General features: G+C 43.2%; 2 protein-coding genes across 6 annotated transcripts in view; one reads left to right on the forward strand and one right to left on the reverse strand.

The window, feature by feature from the left end:
- Positions 1-12,909, forward strand: part of LOC135206224 (GRIP1-associated protein 1-like) — a 61,731-nt gene extending 48,822 nt beyond the window's left edge. For 4 of the 5 annotated variants that reach the window (XM_064237576.1, XM_064237573.1, XM_064237578.1 and 1 more), the window contains exons 15-16: positions 67-256; positions 9,225-12,909. In XM_064237576.1, the coding sequence (XP_064093646.1) occupies positions 67-256; positions 9,225-9,469 (435 nt within the window). In that variant the 3' untranslated portion in view covers positions 9,470-12,909. The remainder of the gene's footprint in view (positions 1-66; positions 257-9,224) is intronic. The other variant, XM_064237575.1, reaches the window with a different exon arrangement.
- A 1,221-nt stretch (positions 12,910-14,130) lies between these two features.
- LOC135205951 (GATA zinc finger domain-containing protein 11-like) overlaps positions 14,131-17,613 on the reverse strand; it is an 11,756-nt gene continuing 8,273 nt past the window's right edge. Inside the window, exon 3 of the mRNA XM_064237139.1 lies at positions 14,131-15,793. Within this exon, the coding sequence (XP_064093209.1) occupies positions 14,940-15,793 (854 nt within the window). The 3' untranslated portion in view covers positions 14,131-14,939. The remainder of the gene's footprint in view (positions 15,794-17,613) is intronic.

The raw sequence follows: 17,613 nt of genomic DNA on the forward strand, positions 1-17,613 counted from the left end.
AAAGCTGTAAAAAACTTTACTATGAATGCATTTAGACTTAGACATGTACTTCTTGTAATTTGGTAGGGGTCACCACCACCTGGCTTGGTAACTGAGGAAACTGCGTCTCTTGTCAACCGTGTTACTGATCTTCAACAACAAAAATGGCAGTTAGAGGAGAGAATAACCCATTTGGAATCATCTTCAGCAGCTATGGCTGAGGATATCTTGAAAAAATCTGCAATAATTCAGCATTATTGCATGAGCAGGGGTTCAGGTAAGGTCATTTTACTTTATTACTTAGTAAAACAGACAAAAATCTGTTCAAAACTAGACTGGTTACTAAAGTAGAGAGAAGTAGAAAAGTATAGATAAATTTTTGTTTGTTCCGATACGTAATACAAACCCTCGGTCCTTTAACAATAGGAAGGTAACTAGCGGCAGCTGGGACGGTCGTAAGCTTCGAACAAGGGGAGAACGGTAGTTAACTGCTTGTCCGATCGTGCGCGCGCCCGCGCGCCCGAGAGGTGAAGAATCACTTTTGCTTTCGGCCGCGGGTGTGAAGGACGTGTTCGTCATCGCTCTCTGCCCGCTTCATCGTCGTATGCTTTGTTTGTTTATATTGTGTTTCTACTAATGGTTTGGTTTGACTTGAAAATGAAACTGTAAGTACACTGTTTTCCTTTTTCATTACTTAATTATGAATCAACATGGAGCTATCGCCGTAGAGACGGCGATTTCCGCTCTTTTCATGAATTGAACCCTTGAATTATGTCTCGGTGCCGAGGGCGGGCGCACTCGCGCCGAGTCATGTATTTTGGGCGAAAGTGTGTAATTGAAAGATGTAAGTACTCTTTTTCATTATATTTTTGCCCTGTGCGTTCGTTGCCGAGAGCTTGATTGCGCTCGGCAAGAGCCTCTTATTTTGTATGAATAGAATGCAATGAAAGTGGATTCGCAATGCAGTTTTCTTTTCATTTTCATTTATTAATTGCATCAAATTTAATTTTGGATCAATTTCCGCTCTTACCCGGGAATTAATCCTTACGATTTATTGCTGTGAAAGTGAAAATAGCAAGTGCAGTATTGTTCATTTTCATATATATTTATGATAGCATCATATTATTATGGATCAAGTTTCCGCTCTTACCGGGAATTGATTTTTCCCTCTTTAAGTTCTATGAAGTGAATCGCAATGCAGTATTCTGTTTCATTTTCATATTACTTTTCACTGCTGTGCGGGGGTAGGGGAAGCGAAGGTCTGCCAGGAAGTCGTCGGGGAAAGCTCTCCCGCGACTCCCTTGGTATCCGATTCTTCGTCTTCTTTCCTGCCCCCCGCTCAGCTTCCTCGTATTTTGTTTTTGGGGTCTTCCTTCCGTTCGGGTGGGGGCATGTCTCCCCCCCCGTGCGTGAGGGAACCCCTCTTACTCAATCTGTCTGTGCTACCGCAGGTGCTACAGCCGTGGGAGACGACCTTGGACAGGTATGGACCACTGCGGCTGCAGGGCGTGCCTAGCATCCCACGATCTGCTGCAGAGTCTAGCGGGAGAGTCTGGGGCGGTGACCTTGGAGTGGGTCTCCACTACAACCTTCACGGCCCGCTTATGCTGCTTCCCCCGCTGGTCTACACTCCCCATGCTGTGTCGGTGACGCCGTCTGCCGCTTCTAGGGCCGGTCGCCGCCGTACCGAGGAGGGGTATGCCGCCGCCGCCTGTGTTTGCTTCGTGTTGCCTGCCCCAGACTTCCGCTGTTCCAGCAGCTCGCCCTGTGGACCGGCCGCCAGTACCACGCTGGCTGCCGATGATTCTACGAGGCGATGGCTGGGCCTGCCGTACCTGTCGCTGATGTGGTTCCCGCTACTGGCTTGGCTGTCCTTCTGTGTTTACCGCTGCCGCTGTTCCTGCCGCGCTCCTGAGCTGGTTGCTGTTCCTGTCGCTCCTGGTTCCTGCGCCTGTCCATGCTGGTCCTGCCATGGTGTGTCTCCCCAGTCCCAGGTCCTTCCGGACAGGTGCAGTCGGGCCGTGTTGCTTCGGCAATAGGCCCGACTCCGGCCTGGATGGAGGACCTGACGACTGTCCTGCGTGAGCTGACGAAGAAGAGGAAGGTGTCATCTTCGTCTGTTGCTGCCTCTTCCCCTTCGACTTCTAAGGCCCATAAGCCGAAGAAGAAGAAGGCTGCCTCCCCCCCTAAGAAGTCTCCTTCGGGAACTTCTAAGGGCCCGTCCCACCTCGGTGGGACGGGGGGTCCTTCTGATGGTCCTCCTGCTCCTTCGGAGCGGGCCCGTCTCCCCTTCCGTAAGAAGAGATAGACGGGGACCAGAGGAGTATCGGTTAGCTCTGGTACTTCCTCGCCTGGTGCTAGCGGCGATGCCGCTACGCCAGGTTCCGGCTCGGTCTCTCGTTCGCGGGAGATCCGAGTGTAACGCTCTCCCTCGGAGACCGTGCAGCCAAAGTTTTCGGCGCCAGAGTTCGCTCGGCGCCAAGACCACGGCACGGAGCAGAAGGCTGGCGAGAACCGCTCAGGTGACTCTCGCCAGGCCAGCGGCCGCTCTTCGCAGCGGACCAGCTGGTAACCGGGTTTTGTTATTCCCCCTAAGAAGACTCCTTCGGGAACTTCGAAGGGCTCGTCACATTCCGGTGTGACGGGGGGGTTCTTCTGCTGGTCCTCCTGTTCCTTCTGGGAACGGGCCCGTCTCCCCTTCTGAGAAGAAGAAGAAGACGGGGACCAAGGGTGTGCTGGCTACCGCTGGTACACCCTAGACCTGGTCTTGGCAGCTCTGCTGCTAAGCCAGGTACCGGCTCGGTTTCTCGTCCGCGAGAAGTTCCGAGTGTACGATCTCCTTCGGGTGACCGTGCAGCCAAAGTTAAGACGCCTGAGTTCGCTCAGCGTCATGACCGAGGCACGGAGCAGAAGACTGTCGAGAGCCGCTCAGGTGACTCTCGCCAGGCCAGCGGCCGCTCTCGCAGCGAACCAGCGGTACCTCGGGGTGGACGTGACGGTCTCTGACCGGCCACGGGTTGAGGCTGGGAAGAGGTCCCCAGGTCCCCTCGACCGACGGTACCAGCCTCGGCTGGTACCAGCGGTTTGACGTGCCGCGAGGACGCTCACCGGTCTCACGGCGAAAGCGAGCTCTGCAGGTCACCTGACCGCCGCTCCCACAGGGACCGGGCGGATACTGGTGACCAGCAGCAGCTCGTCTGACGCACGGGGACCGGGGCCGGGGTTCGACGTGCTCAGTCGAGCCGCTCGCCACAGGTGAGCGGCACGGCCAGGCCTGCAGATCGATCCCCACCGCGGGTTGGTGATCGGCTGCAGCCCCCCACGTACGCTGGTCCTGCCAGCGAGCGGGGGGGGAGCGTCAGGTCTGTCTCTCCACTACCTTCAACCTTCCTCGGGCTACACCGGGAAGAGCGAGGTAGCTAGGAGTGATCGTGAGAGGTGCGCCGCTCACGATCCCGTCACGACGCCGCACGTGCCACGTATGGTCTTTACCAACCAGGACGTACGCGCAAGTGATTGGAGGCGACCGGTCAGGGGGAGAGGGGGTAGCGTCAGTTCTGTCTCTCCGATACCTTCAACTTCCTCGGCATACGCCAGGAAGAGCTAGGTATATAGGAGTGATCGTGAGAGATGCGCCGCTCACGATCCCGTCACGACGCCGCACGTGCCAGGTTGGTCTTAGACCAACCAGGACGTACGCGCAAGTGATTGGAGGCAACTGTCAGGGATCTGTTGCTGGTCCTTCTTCTGAAGGAGGAGGGTCCTGGGAGCTGCTCTTGGTTGGTAGGGACTGGAACCGGGTCCCTTACTCCCTCAAGACCGCTGTAACTTCCGAGATTTCAGAGTAACTTTACCCAGGTTATTGCACTGATTCGTCAGCACAACGACCGGGGGGAAGGATCGCCGCTCCCACCAGCCAGCAGAGCCCATGGTCTCTGCTCGAGTCGTTTTGGGGCCCGAGAGGGAACCCAAACCGACGGTGGGTATGCCGCGATCGGAGCTTACCGATTCTGTCTTGAACCAGAGTCTCTCGTCTCCGGACAAGAAGGCTCTCTCAGTTCTGGCCGGTCGATCAGCTACTTCCACCTCCTCTACTGCGACAGCGGCGTTTCTACGTGTCTTCGGACACCGTATTTAAATACTCCTTCGGTCCTCCTGAGAGGTTTCGACCTCGACGAGGACTGGAATGAGTCGGAGGACGGTATCGGCTCTCCTCCTGTCAGGTGTCGATCAGCCCCACCCAGACGACGTTCACAGTGGCGGCAGACCCTTACCTACAGTGAGAGTTCGTAACCCTCCGGGCGGGAAAAACGTTTTCTCCTGACGATACGTTTTCCCAGACTCTGAGAGGCCATCGCCGCAAGGCGATGGCTGCTCCTACCTCTTCTCCAACTGCTAGTTCCACTGGGAAGGCGAGCGGAGTATCCAATTCCTCCCCCATTCCCTCTCTCCTTACGGCTACGAGGAAAGGGAAGGATCCTACAGAGATTTCTCTGTAGGATCCCCCACGTTGGGGACTGCGCTACCAGGGGGGGACCTTCGGGTCCTACCTGACGTAAGCCCCGGTCGTTGAGGAGGGCCTCCTGCCCCCATTCTCGATTTCTACGGGAATCGAGAGGACCACCAGCCGATATCGTTTGACGAATTCGGTGGGGGTTTCGCAGACTGCTTAGAATTCTACGGAATTTCTAGCGCATTCAGAGTGTTTAGAGTCTTACGATCTCCAAACACTTAGGCGAGACCACGGTCCAAAGTGAGCGAGACGAGAATCCGATATGTTACACGATAATCGGGAACCTCGCCTATGCTCGAATTCCTGGAATTTCTAGCATTAGGAAGAAGACTGCTGCTGAAAGAAGACTATCTCACAGTAGGCGACCAACCTGGAATAGAGAAGAACGGACGGGAATATCCAGTTTAGCTGGAACTATCGTCTTAGTATTCTGTTCACCATTGAAGCTTTCCTTCGAGGAAGACTTCTCCTTCACTCTTTCTTTAGAGAACGAAGGTGGTCGATCTCCAATCCTTATTTTGTTTTCTTGAAGGAAAGAATTTAGGATGGAGATCGTTGTTCAGAATCCTACAAATATACTACGTATATTAACCTCGCGACATGATTCTGCTAAGCAGTTGAATGGTCCGAGGGGTAGGCGCATATCTGGTTATTCTACGGATTGCGACTTAGACGAAAAAGTATTCTAATTGAACTGCAACCCGGGTTGCCTGCAACCTCCCAGGAGTTTCCAGTTTCAATTTTATATACTTATGGTGTTGTCACAACAACACCATTTTAGCTTTTATATTTACCGAAATTCGTTTCGCTTAAAATATAATTGCTCGAGCATATCTTTTTATGCTCGGTGGTTCTAGCCGAACGCATTCCTTCGTGGAAAGGATTACTTGGCAAACTCAGGATGACGAGTCAGCGACAGCTACTGCGTATTGAATTGCCCGAGGCATTTCAGTATCAGCTGCCGCTTTGAGATAGACGGTTGTTTATGTCTTTCTCACCTGCTTTGATTGAATAACAACCGTATCTCTGCCCAACAATCACGGACTTAAGTCTCTGATTAACGGGGATTCTCGCATACATGAATGACCATCTACTGCTGAGAAACGCTAGTATTCATCGTCTTCGGTATTGCGAGAATTTTAAACAGAGATATCTATTCGACTCTCATCTTTCTGTTTACGCACGGTAAACAGAATTCTGTAATAGTCTCTTGCTGCATCGTATCCGATAATGCGAATGATTTTTGCGGAATCTGAGTTTGTCCTCAAAATATCTTGTATTCGGAGGTGTACAATTGTTTCATTGTTCACCCCGGATTAGCAGATGTATTGAAAGACATCGCCTACTCCCACACCTGCCAGCTCTACTTCCAAACGTTCAGCCCATGAGAAAAGCAGTTCTTCAAGCGGCTCTCCCCTGTGTTTCATTACTGAAGAACGCCCGCTTTCATTGCACAACGGACAGCAATGAAATGGCGGTTAGCGTTTTCAGTCATTTGTAAGCACAGGTTTAGAATCTTGAGATTCCTTCTCTCGATTCAGCTGGAAGACGTAGGTTGCATTCATTGCCTACCTTCGTCTTCAACGTCACATAGTGTTGTTTTCTTCTAAAGCTGAGATTCAACGTCTATGAGATTTTCTTGCCATCAGGGACCTCGGTCTTTTGAAGGCAATTGACTTTCGCCTTTTGAGCTTATGCATTAAGAGAATCATCGCCGCGCCGTCCGGCATCGGTGACTAACAAATATTTTATTTGTTTGGTCTCTCAGCATAACTCTTTAAAAGGGCGAAGGTCCACGTGACCTTACCCGGATGCTTGGACAACTTGCCTCTACTGATTCCGAACCAGTCAGTCGGCAGCTGTCAGAGCGTCGAGTCAGTTACGAACTATGCTGTGGGACTTAGTTCGGTTGTTCCAGAGCAATCATTACTTCGTCTTAATAGCTTGTCAGTATGAGTACTGTACATAACCAAAGTCGAGAAGAGGGGATAGGTCATACGACTATTCCTTCTTTTCGTCTTAGGTAACTGCATGACTTCTCTTGAGAAGTCAAGCACAAAGGGATGGGGATTTGTGACGCTCGATTTCGTACCGATCTTCGTAGCGAAGACTCAAGAACCCTTCGGTAACTGACGATTGGTTCGAGTCCTTCACAATACCCTCCCTAATGGACGTCACCGCCTCCGATACGAAGGCTATGCTGCTTTGTCCTGTGAAGTGCGACGGAGCTGTCTGAAGAAACTCGACACCCAGGTGAGTGTGGACGCTTCTCATTCATTCTTCTCGCGTTCCGCAAGAACTTCTCCGTGGCGCAGGTAATGAAGGCAGGCGCCTGGTCCAACCGGACCGCATGCACCTCCTCTACCTTCAGGATATTGCCCACAGTTCCTTGGATTTTTTTCCTTGGGAACCGTGGTGGTTGCTCAACACGTTGTGTAGTTAACCCAGACCCTCGCAGGCTGAACAGCATCGAGTCCTGGTGTGACCGTTAAGAATGGATGAGGAATGAGAGTGTGACTGGCTCCTCTTCCATCTTTTTCTTCCCTCTACCTTTGGGTAGAGGGACACGGTCGTCACCCTGCTGGGTAAGGACGAGATGCAGGTGAGCTACTCAATAGAGCACCATCCTATCCCTTTCAGTAGGGATAGGAGTAAATATCCACCACTTCCTCCAACAAGGGGGAGGAAGTGGATGCCAAATTGAGACAAACCCATCATTTTATGATTGTCTCTTGTAAACAGGAACAAGTTCTTGCTTGCTGGTACGAAGAGATACGGCTTGCCTCTCTCTTAGTACTTGGCCCAGAGGTCTGACCATTGATCCTGCGGTGCACACCCCGATCAATCGGAGAGGTTTGGATCCCTCCCTTCGCTCTTACGACCAGGGAGGCACTCCAGGGTTGGACGAACACCAGTCTGTTCACCAAAAAGACTCAGATTCCTCCCACCAAGAAGTGAGTCTTCCTATTGTTAAAGGACCGAGGGTTTGTATTACGTATCGGAACAAATGACAATTTGTCGAAAATTGCATTTTTCCTAACTATACAAACCTGAGGTCCTTTACATATAGTCCCACCTCATGGCCACCCCTCACTCTGCAACTTTTTGCATGGGCCTAAACAGCAAAAGTGATTCTTCACCTCTCGGGCGCGGCGGGCGCGCGCACGATCGACAAGCAGTTAACTAACCGTTCTCCCTTGTTCGAAGCTTACGACCGTCCAGCTGCCGTAGTTACCTTCCTATTGTTAAAGGACCTCAGGTTTGTATAGTTAGGAAAAATGCAATTTTCGACAAATTGTCATTTTTGGAAGATTATTATGTATTAATGACAAATCTGCCCCATGTGGAAAAGACACAGTTTTGTATTTTAGAAGCTAATGGTATGAAAGATTTCCCAATTGTTGAAATGGTAAGTTTGAAGTTAACCAGGGAGACAGTAGGTGAAGTTATACTAAGGAGAGAATAGGTGAGTAAGGAGGACGTGGTTCTTTGGTGAGAGAGAAAGCATTTGATGTTATTTGTCATGAACATTGACAATAGCAGTTCCAAATATGAAATCAGTTCTCCGTACTGTATCGATGAAGTCCCGCATAAGTCCGGATAAGCTTTTCCAGAAGTGTAGTAATTGGAAAAGACACTTGAATGAGAACTAATGTGAAACAAGAGGCTTGAAATGAGTGGAGCATTGTTGAAGTGAGAGCCCAGGAAATGCATGAATGGTGGAACTTCACATGCAACTTTTGCAACCCTTGTTGTAGGTAATGATCATGATGATGATGAAATATATGTGGATCATGGTTGATTTTCCTGATCATTTTTGACATGTAATGAAATACATACCTCATATTTACATTCATGATTTGTAGTCATGGTATTTCTTGACAGATGGAAGTTGGTAATGCAATTGTTTAAGATTATCGAACAAGAGTCAGTTGTCAAACCGGGAAATAAAGTATAAATGGCAAATGACTAGGAAAGAATATGGCAGTAGAGTAACCACTAGAATTGAAATTGTGGATGATGGTTGTGAATTCATCTATGTAGGGTTGGTGTTTTTGGTATGCGAGGAAGAATATTCATAAAAGTAGTGGCTATTTAAGTAGCAGGATGAAGACCAGCAAGAAAGCCTCTCATTCATGGAGAAAGCGCATAGATGAAGACCTGGACCAGATTGGGAAATTATGCAATAAGGGCACAAGATAAAAGCTCGGAGAGAACACACATTTCATGTTAACTTTATAAATGGAAATTTTTATACATGCAACTTACCCGGCAGATATATACTTAGCTATAGACTCCGTCGTCCCGACAGAATTCAAAACTCGCGGCACACGCTACCGGTAGGTCAGGTGATCTACCATTCCCGCCGCTGGGTGGCGGGAATCCCGACCATTCCCGTTTTCTGAGCCAGATTTTCTCTTACACCTGTCTCCTGAGGGGAGGCTGGGTGGGCCCTTAATCGTATATATCTGCCAGGTAAGTATGTATAAAACTTTATTGTATCTTAACAATATCATTTTGATGTACTGTATTAATGGTAATGATGATGAGGATTAATGTCTTAGATCAGTAGGAATAATTTATAGCAGCAGTTTGAAGCTCGTTGCCAGAATCTTGAAGTATATGTTTGGTTGATAAGGTGTTGCAACACGAAAAGTGAATTAAAACTCATCTCTAGAATAAATGGAACTGCACAATTTATTGTTATGGCTTAAAATGTCATTTTCCTCAGAAGGCTCCTCTACTCCAACATCACCTGTACCTCCGGCTCTTGGAGAAAAATTGAATGTTCGTAGGATGCTGGAACTTATACGTGGTGGAGGGGGAGAAGAATCTGTCAGGGAAATAAATCGACGATTACAAGGTCTTTTAGAAGAAACACTTTCCAAGAATATCCAGTTGCATCAAGATGTAGAGAATCTTTCGCAACAGGTGCACCAGTTATCAAAACTGGCAGCTGAAAAAGCAGAAAGTTAAAAAAGATTCCTCATCTCTCAGGTGCGGGAGGGTATTCATCTGAGTAAGTTTTTGAAGACCTGAAGTGTCACAGTTTCTTCTTTGCCAGACTGATTGAATTGGTCATGACATAGCATAACTTTGTTGTTCAGTGATGTTTAGTCCATTAATCTCATAATATTTAGCTTAGAAATAGAGCTGAATATTTTTATGCAAGTAAGGTTGGTAGTTCATTTAATAGCTGCTGTTGTACGTATTATTATAAAATAAGAGTGGATATTTTTGGAAATTTTGTTGCAGTTTTAGTCACACAGAGTTGTATTGCTAATGAAGTGCAATACATTTGTGATACCTTTCATATAAGGAGCTTTGTTTTTAGTCTTAAATTGATAACGAGCAATTTTTGATCCCTAAGTTGTTTCAAGGTTGACTGTCATGATGGGATTTTGAATTTCCAGGATGTACATTTTGTTCCTTCTGTCCTGATAATGTCTGATAATAGGTTGAGTGATAAATTAATTTTCTTGTAAGCAGTCACTTTAATGATGAAAGTTCAACTGTGAAGTATCAAGACTGGTAATGTTTATTTGTGATGTCTTTATTTGTAGACTTTTAACTAACTACTAGCAGTGGTGCAGAGACTTTAGGATATAAAGAATTCATCTGTTTAATAACAGTGATATTAATATAAGTAATGATAATTGTAACACATAATAAACAATGAAAAAACTAATAAGTTGGTAAGCTTTACATATCTGAACTTGAGAGACTGCTGCATATTTTAATGTGTTCCTGTGAAGAATCAAAGTGCTTTTGTGAGAACAAATTTTTATTCTGGAGTACAGTATCTGTTTTAAGTCATTTGCTAATCACTGTATACTTTACCTATATTTGATAGTAATATAATAATCTGTACTTTGTTTTTGGATTTTACTGCTACATGTAAGCTGGAGGCTACTTATTTTGGGATCCAGTGGAAAGTTGGAAACAATGAGCAATGTTTATTTGGCTGTAAACATGATCACAGGTGAATTATATAGATAGTGAAGTTTACTTGTTGTTTAGGGTGAGGTTCCTTTTATTTATTCTGTGCTGCATAAGTACAGATATATCTTTTTATTGTCATCAGTTATTTAATGGGAGGCAAGATACATTGGTAGTATAATGATGTAAAGTCTTCAGCTCATGAAATGGCAGCCCATGAATGTTAGATATAATCTTTGCGTTGGTGTTTCTTGTGTTGTAAAATTGTACATTCATATTTTTTTTTATCTAGTTTTGCATTGGTTTTACAGATTTAATTGTGCAATCCAAGCCAAAAGTAACTTAATTTTTGCTCGTACTCTTCATACTCCCCTGAGTGGTCTTACTCCTCTTATTCCCCTGAGTGGAAATTCATTGCTATCACACTGTTTTCAGGCAGTTTAGGTAATGTATAGTAATTCAGTGATTATTTTAGAATATTTCATGTATGTTGGTAAAACCATACTTAATGGACAAAGTTTTAGATCTGCATCTCTTGTGAAGAGTGTAATGACTGCTGCATTTCCTTTGGGAATATTTACAGTGCTTCTCTCAAAGAATTTGAGTGCTAAGTGTTTTCCATCTATACAGTTTGAATTACTGAAGAAAATACAAACTTGGATGTTGTGTATTATATGATAAATTGCTTCTGCAATTTATTTTTAGTTCTTCTTAATATTTAAACTGGTTCCCTCAAGCAACTGAATATGTTTTAAAGTCAATGAGTGATATTTTAGGAGAACTTACTTTTAAGTTGTACATACAGTATATGGTTGTCTTGTCATACGTACAGTAGGTTTTATTTTGACACATTTATAACTTTAAGAGTCCAGTGGGAAGGGCAACCCAGTGCCCATATCTATCCAAGGCCAAAAGAAAGTATGAAATAGGAGGGGATGGAAAAAGGCATGAACCCCATATGAAGAGGTAGACTTGAGACGATAGCTTAAAAAGATTTTAGTAGTGAATTGTGTAGAAAGTTAGATGCTCATACTTGTTGCTTTAGCTCTTGCAGTTCAGGTTTAGGAGTTCTGCATTGTAGAGTACTAATAGGTTGAAGTGTTCATTGATTTTAAACATTTAAAGTCTTTTCACGTTCTTTCGATTAATTGCTATTCCTTTTGAGTTCTGTTAGCCGATTGAAGTTTTCACAGTTAACAGGTTGTGTGTACTTGAAGTTTAGTCTTTTCTCAAAAAATTTTGTTGATATGACATGTGGTTTGTAAAAGTTGAGACTAGCGGCAAGTGAATGACTAAGTCAGACCATCATTAATTCTTTTTAGCACAATGTTCAGTATAGTACTAGGATTGAGGTATTTTCAAAATAATCTTGATCTTTGCATGTATGAACTGAAATGAAAAAAAACATTCATGAAGGCTTCATTGTTTGTTGGTTAAAGTTTCCGTTACTCTGAAGTAGTATAACTATTTGTGTTGGGAATGGAGGCCAAAGAAACTTTCATTTTTATATATTTATAATTATAAGAGACCAAATACTGTGGTATGTGTGATTCTTCAGTTTGAAGGTTATGAAATGTTATTATGGAATTTCTTTTGGGGTGCTATGGTGGGGGTATGATTTGGAAATCTGTGCAGGCCTTGGTGATTGTTATTGTTCAAATGCTCTCAAGACTAGCTAAAAACAGTCCATCTAAGTTTAGATAAGTGGAAAGGAGCTAGACAATTTCAGCTTTGCAAAGTAGTAATCATGCAAAACTAGATGCAGTGAGTAATTAAGTACAGCAGAAGTGACTTTGATATATATATTTTGAGAGTGAGTGTAGGGTACATGTGAATTTAAAAAAATTAGGCTGTCTTTTTAAGATAAATAGAAATGTTTTTCAGTTTTCTCAAGGTAATGCTTGTCAGCTCTGTGTGCTAATTTGTATTCCTAAGAAACATAGAATGTTCTTTGAGAGACAGGATCCATAATTTTATACAAACTGGCTTCTGGTATTGAAGGTAAGTCTATTTGGAGTGGAGAATATACTGTAAGGTCGTATGTATGTATGTATGAGATAGTAACTTGAAGGATCAAGCGTAATGTGGTCAAGCTATTGGTTGCAAAACTATAATGATGCTGTGCTTTCATATAATTCATAGTGCAATTTCATGGTTGATTGTGTTCAGTTTTAGTACTAAAAATGAACTTGGTGGCTGTGCAAGTTAATTCGCTATTTTGAATTAGGCATAGAAATTGGTATTTGTGTACAGTAAGGATATTCTATATTGTTGTGAATTAAAGGGTTATTGTGATATATCCAGTTTATTAATATTGTATATGTATATATATTCTCAACTAAAAAATATTATTTTATTTTTTATATTTCCCTAATGATAATGATAATGAAATAATTTCATTTTATGTTAATATTGTAATAATTTATACGCAGTATATAATGTGAGATTCTAACGAAATTAAATAATTCACCATGTAATTGATTTTAAATACATACCATGTGCAAGATTGTTTATTCAGCGAATTTTCACCTTAGTGGTGAGCTTAAGGAATTGATACAATTATTCCCATGTTGGGAGCTATGGGCAGACTTAGAACACCAAAGCTTCCTCATTGATGCTCTCATGATACTTAAATCAGAATTCTTTGACTTCCAATTTATGGGAAGATTCTGGGCTGAACTTGAAAGTGTCTATGACACCCTGACTTTGATAAATAAAATGGTGTGGGTTACATTCAAGAACCGTTCCTGCCAACTGACCTTGGCCAGGATTTCCCAAGGAAAATGCTCAGTTTATGTTTTATAAGTCATAAGAGAAACTCACAGAAGAGTAAAAGACTAGTGGAAGATCTAGACATACCATAAAACTTTTTTTGTCTAGAATCTGGTAGTAAGAAAGGCTTTGGAAAAACCATGGGGCTTTACTTGGGCCTTTTTGTAGAGTCAATTCCATAATGTTAGCAATTGTATTGCATTGGTGGAGGATATCAGAAAGTCATGCATTTCAGATATGTAATTGTTTCTATTCTGTTGCTGTTAGTCAAGTTAATGTTAAAAAAAAAAAAATTGAAACCGAGCTAAAACGCCATCCACTTATTGCTTCATTACAAAGTAGTTGAGCTCCTTTTATCTAACATATACGTATTACTGTTCTTCATTATAACATTTACAGTAGAACATACTGTCATCCAGTTTAGTTCAGGTAGGAAGGTAATTTCCAGTTAGTCTTTTGATTCTCTATTTAGGTGTTTTCCAAGATTTTATTTTTAAATTTTCCATTTGGCCAGCAAATTTCGTTAGTTTATCCCTTCTTTTTATCATTTTGTCCATTCTCCTCCTACATAGCTGTTTTGTGGTTCAGCTGTGTTGGCTGTATTTCTATTGGCATCTGCCTTTACATTCAGTGTTATTGGTATCTCCTCACTTAGTGATTCAAATTCTTTAACGCTGCCTCTGTCCCTTGAAAGTAGCAGCTTTACTTAGTGGTCCCCCTTAATATAGATATATCTTAGATCTTTTACCTTTGATTTGTCTTCACAAGGGAAATCTATTATCCGAATTTTACTTGGGTAATATCACTTGTCTCTGTTCTTTTTCCTCAACAGGAAGACTCCTTCACTGCCATTGAAGCAATAAATGACGGGGAAATTTCACGTTTATATTTCACAAACAATGACATTGATTACACACTTTGCTTATTTTTATTACACAAAATTATACATTAAGATACTTAGTAGCTTTTTAGCACACGTCTTCAAAATTCGTTGCCATTACAGACATCTCATTTTTTGTTTACTAAGTACATACATATTTTTGTTTTAGTCAGAAATAAGAATACAGAAAAATTTATGGATGTTTTATGAATATCACTGTTACACCATTTTTAAATACTGTGTGATATGTTCATACATTATTTTTCGTCTTCGGTGTAACTGTCAGCTGCAAGGAAAAGAATGGCAAGAATGTATAAGAAGAATACGACACTACCTTGCATAGACTACCTATGTGGTTCCTCTTGCATGCTAACACAAAGGAAAGGTTGATTGTTGCCAGAATTTTTCTTCTTGCTTTAGTAAAGTTTAGTCTAAGTAGTGCATTGCAAGGGAAGAGGATTGTGTTAAGCTTAGTGGAATCTATAGTTCATGATTTAGAAAATGCAAAAAAATACCGTGGATATGTTGTCATTCATCATCCATTGTGATTATTATTAGAGATATTTATTTATTTGGTAAGTTAGAACACTTTGTATTACATAAAATGCTTTTACCACAATGCTAATCTTATACAAACTGCATTGCCCAGTTTATTGTCTTAAGTATTCTTTGTGATGATCCAATTTTAATCTTTAGAATCCTTGATTTAAACTATGATCCAGATTTGTGAGCACTCATCATGACCAACTTTTAAAATAATCAATAGGGTGGTCTGAACCATTTTCATGGTACTTAGATGTTTCATCTATGCTGTAGTTATGACACAGTAACAAATGTTACTGATAATAAAGAAATTTACTTATTAGGATGAATGAGAGTAAGTCCTGACCGAACCCTTACTGCCAGCACGTAAGGATGGTACCGTGGATTGTTAATCGTAGGGCTTTCTAAAGGTGGGGAGGAGAGCCCTGATGTCGATGAAATAGAGGATGATGATGTAGATGATGATGTCACAGAAGGGAGTGGGGGTGAAGAAGGGGACGACGATGATGTGGCCGTGGATGTGACAGGTCTTTGGGAGAAGATGGTAACTGAAATGGGAGCCGATCTTGTGAGTGATGAAGCTGTTGAATACGAGAGTGGGGAAGGGGACGTCGAGGACGACCTCGACATCGGGGGAGAGCTCGGGGAGGAAGGAGAGAGAGGCAAAGAGAGGTGGCGGTAACGCCGTGAGGTTTCGAGCGTGATGCAGGATTCGTGGGGTGACAAAGGGGGGCTTGCTGTTCGGTTGTTCCTGTCGTGTCTCGTCTCTCTGCTGCGCTGTGCATTGTTGGTATTGTTGTTGTTTGTGTTGTCGTTATTGTTGTTGCAAAGTTCCCTGTGGTGTGGCTGATGAGGACAGAGGTTTTCGTCCTGGCGTCGCTGCCATTCCAGCACCGAATTGAGGAGCTTGATGTATTTGATCGTCAATCGTAGGATTTCATTCTTGGACAGTTTCTTATCGGGAGGATGTGTAGGAACGAGACGTCGGAGTTCGGCAAAGGCGCCGCTCACGTTCTGTTGGCGCCACCGCTCTCGGGTGTTCGTGAAGACCTTGCGGATGGTTCGCGGTGGCACTGTCGAGCATCGCTCCTCCACCGAACCACTGTCACTGGCGCCGATGTCAACCGATCTTCCATTCTCGGTCTCGCTGCCGTCACATACGGAACCTTTTGGGATTAAAATTGGGTATTAAACGTATTTTACCCACTGCAAACAGAGTACTGTGCTGAAATCAATCCGCAACATACAAATGAAGCATTTATTAACAAAATAGCCGTCTTCTCTGCTGATTGATGTCTAAATTACCGCGAGTACTTATATATAAATATCTTGAAGACTTGATATTTATATTATCTGTTTCTTTTATATTAAGCTCTGCAAACTCAAGAAAACTCGCTATTCAAAAATGGGTGACCGGTAATATAGGGTCACAGGAAAAAAAGTAACAATTTTGGCTAGGAAAAAAAGTCACGGGAAAGCAAGTCACATTAATTTACACTCTTTTGTGTATGTTTTTCCGGCAATCCCCGACGGTACTAAACACGCCACAAAGGTGGATACCATTATCTCAAGAAGATTAATGTGACTTTTCCTGTGACTTTTTTTCTGTGGTTTTGTTTTTTACCTGGATTCGGTAAATGTTACGAAAGAACTTAAGTCTAAGTCCGCAGTCAGAGCTTTACTATTTCTATGATACAGCACTGAAATAGGTAATAGTGCTTAAGATGAGTTTATTATTATTATTATTATTATTATTATTATTATTATTATTATTATTATTATTATGCATGCACACACGAAAGGGCTCTAAGGCACAATCTTTTAAAGACAATAATTTGAAGGCTAGAAGTTACCGGGTAATAACTTGTATAGGCCTATATGATACATTTTTATTGTGTTGTAACTGTAACCAAATTATAGATTATTTTCCTCAAAGACGCAGATATATATAATAAAATATAAACAATATTGAATTTTACAGTTGTTTGTTTCAGATTTTTGAATAGGAGACGAAGTGGATAATCCTGAGACTAGTTCAGTTGAAATAGTCAAAATAGTTCACCGTATGGATAGAGCAGGATTAAGTGACAGATATAATATAAATGAGATATCTCAGTCTTGATAGTGTTTCCAGTGACTGCTAATGGCTTTGCTGAAATCTGCAACGATCAAACCCTCTCTCTCTTTATCCGTCAGTATACCTCATGCGGTGCACTGTAGGCATGACTTAAGGTTCTTTGCAACGTGCCTTCGTCCCCTAGCTGCAACCCCTTTCGTTCTTTTTGCTGTACCTCCTTTCACATTATCTTTCTTCATCTTACTTTCCACCCTCTCCTAAACTTGATTCATAGTGCAACTGCGAGGTTTTCCTTTTGTTACACTTTTCAAAGCTTTTACTGTCATTTCCATTTCAGCGCTGAATAACTTCATGGGTCTCAGTGCTTGGCCGTTAGCCCCCCCCCCCCCCCCCCCCTCTCTCTCTCTCTCTCTCTCTCTCTCTCTCTCTCTCTCTCTCTCTCTCTCTGGACGTGTGGTTTTTGAGCTCGGCTGCCAATCTGGTGGTCCGAAGTTCGAATCCCGGCTCGGCCAACGCGGAATCAGAGGAATTTATTTTTGGTGATAGCAATTCATTTATCGATATAGTGCGGTTCGGATCCCACAATAAACTGTAGGTCCCGTTGCTAGGTGACTAATTGGTTCCTAGCCACGTAAAAAAAAAAATCTAATCCTAAGGGCCAGCCATAGGAGAGCTGTTAATCAGCTCAGTGGTCTGGTAAAACAAAGATATACTTTAACTACCTCTCTCTCTCTCTCTCTCTCTCTCTCTCTCTCTCTCTCTCTCTCTCTCTCTCCTCTTCAACAGCCACACAACATTTCTTTGTTCATTAGCAATCTGCTGTATTTACCCTAGAAAGGGTATATGGAAATACATTGCTAGTTCTGATTCATTACAAAGAGAGGGAATGATATTGCTCAGAGAAAAGAG

This window comes from Macrobrachium nipponense, chromosome 29 (assembly GCF_015104395.2).
Source record: "Macrobrachium nipponense isolate FS-2020 chromosome 29, ASM1510439v2, whole genome shotgun sequence".
NCBI classification, from domain to species: Eukaryota; Metazoa; Arthropoda; class Malacostraca; order Decapoda; family Palaemonidae; genus Macrobrachium; species Macrobrachium nipponense.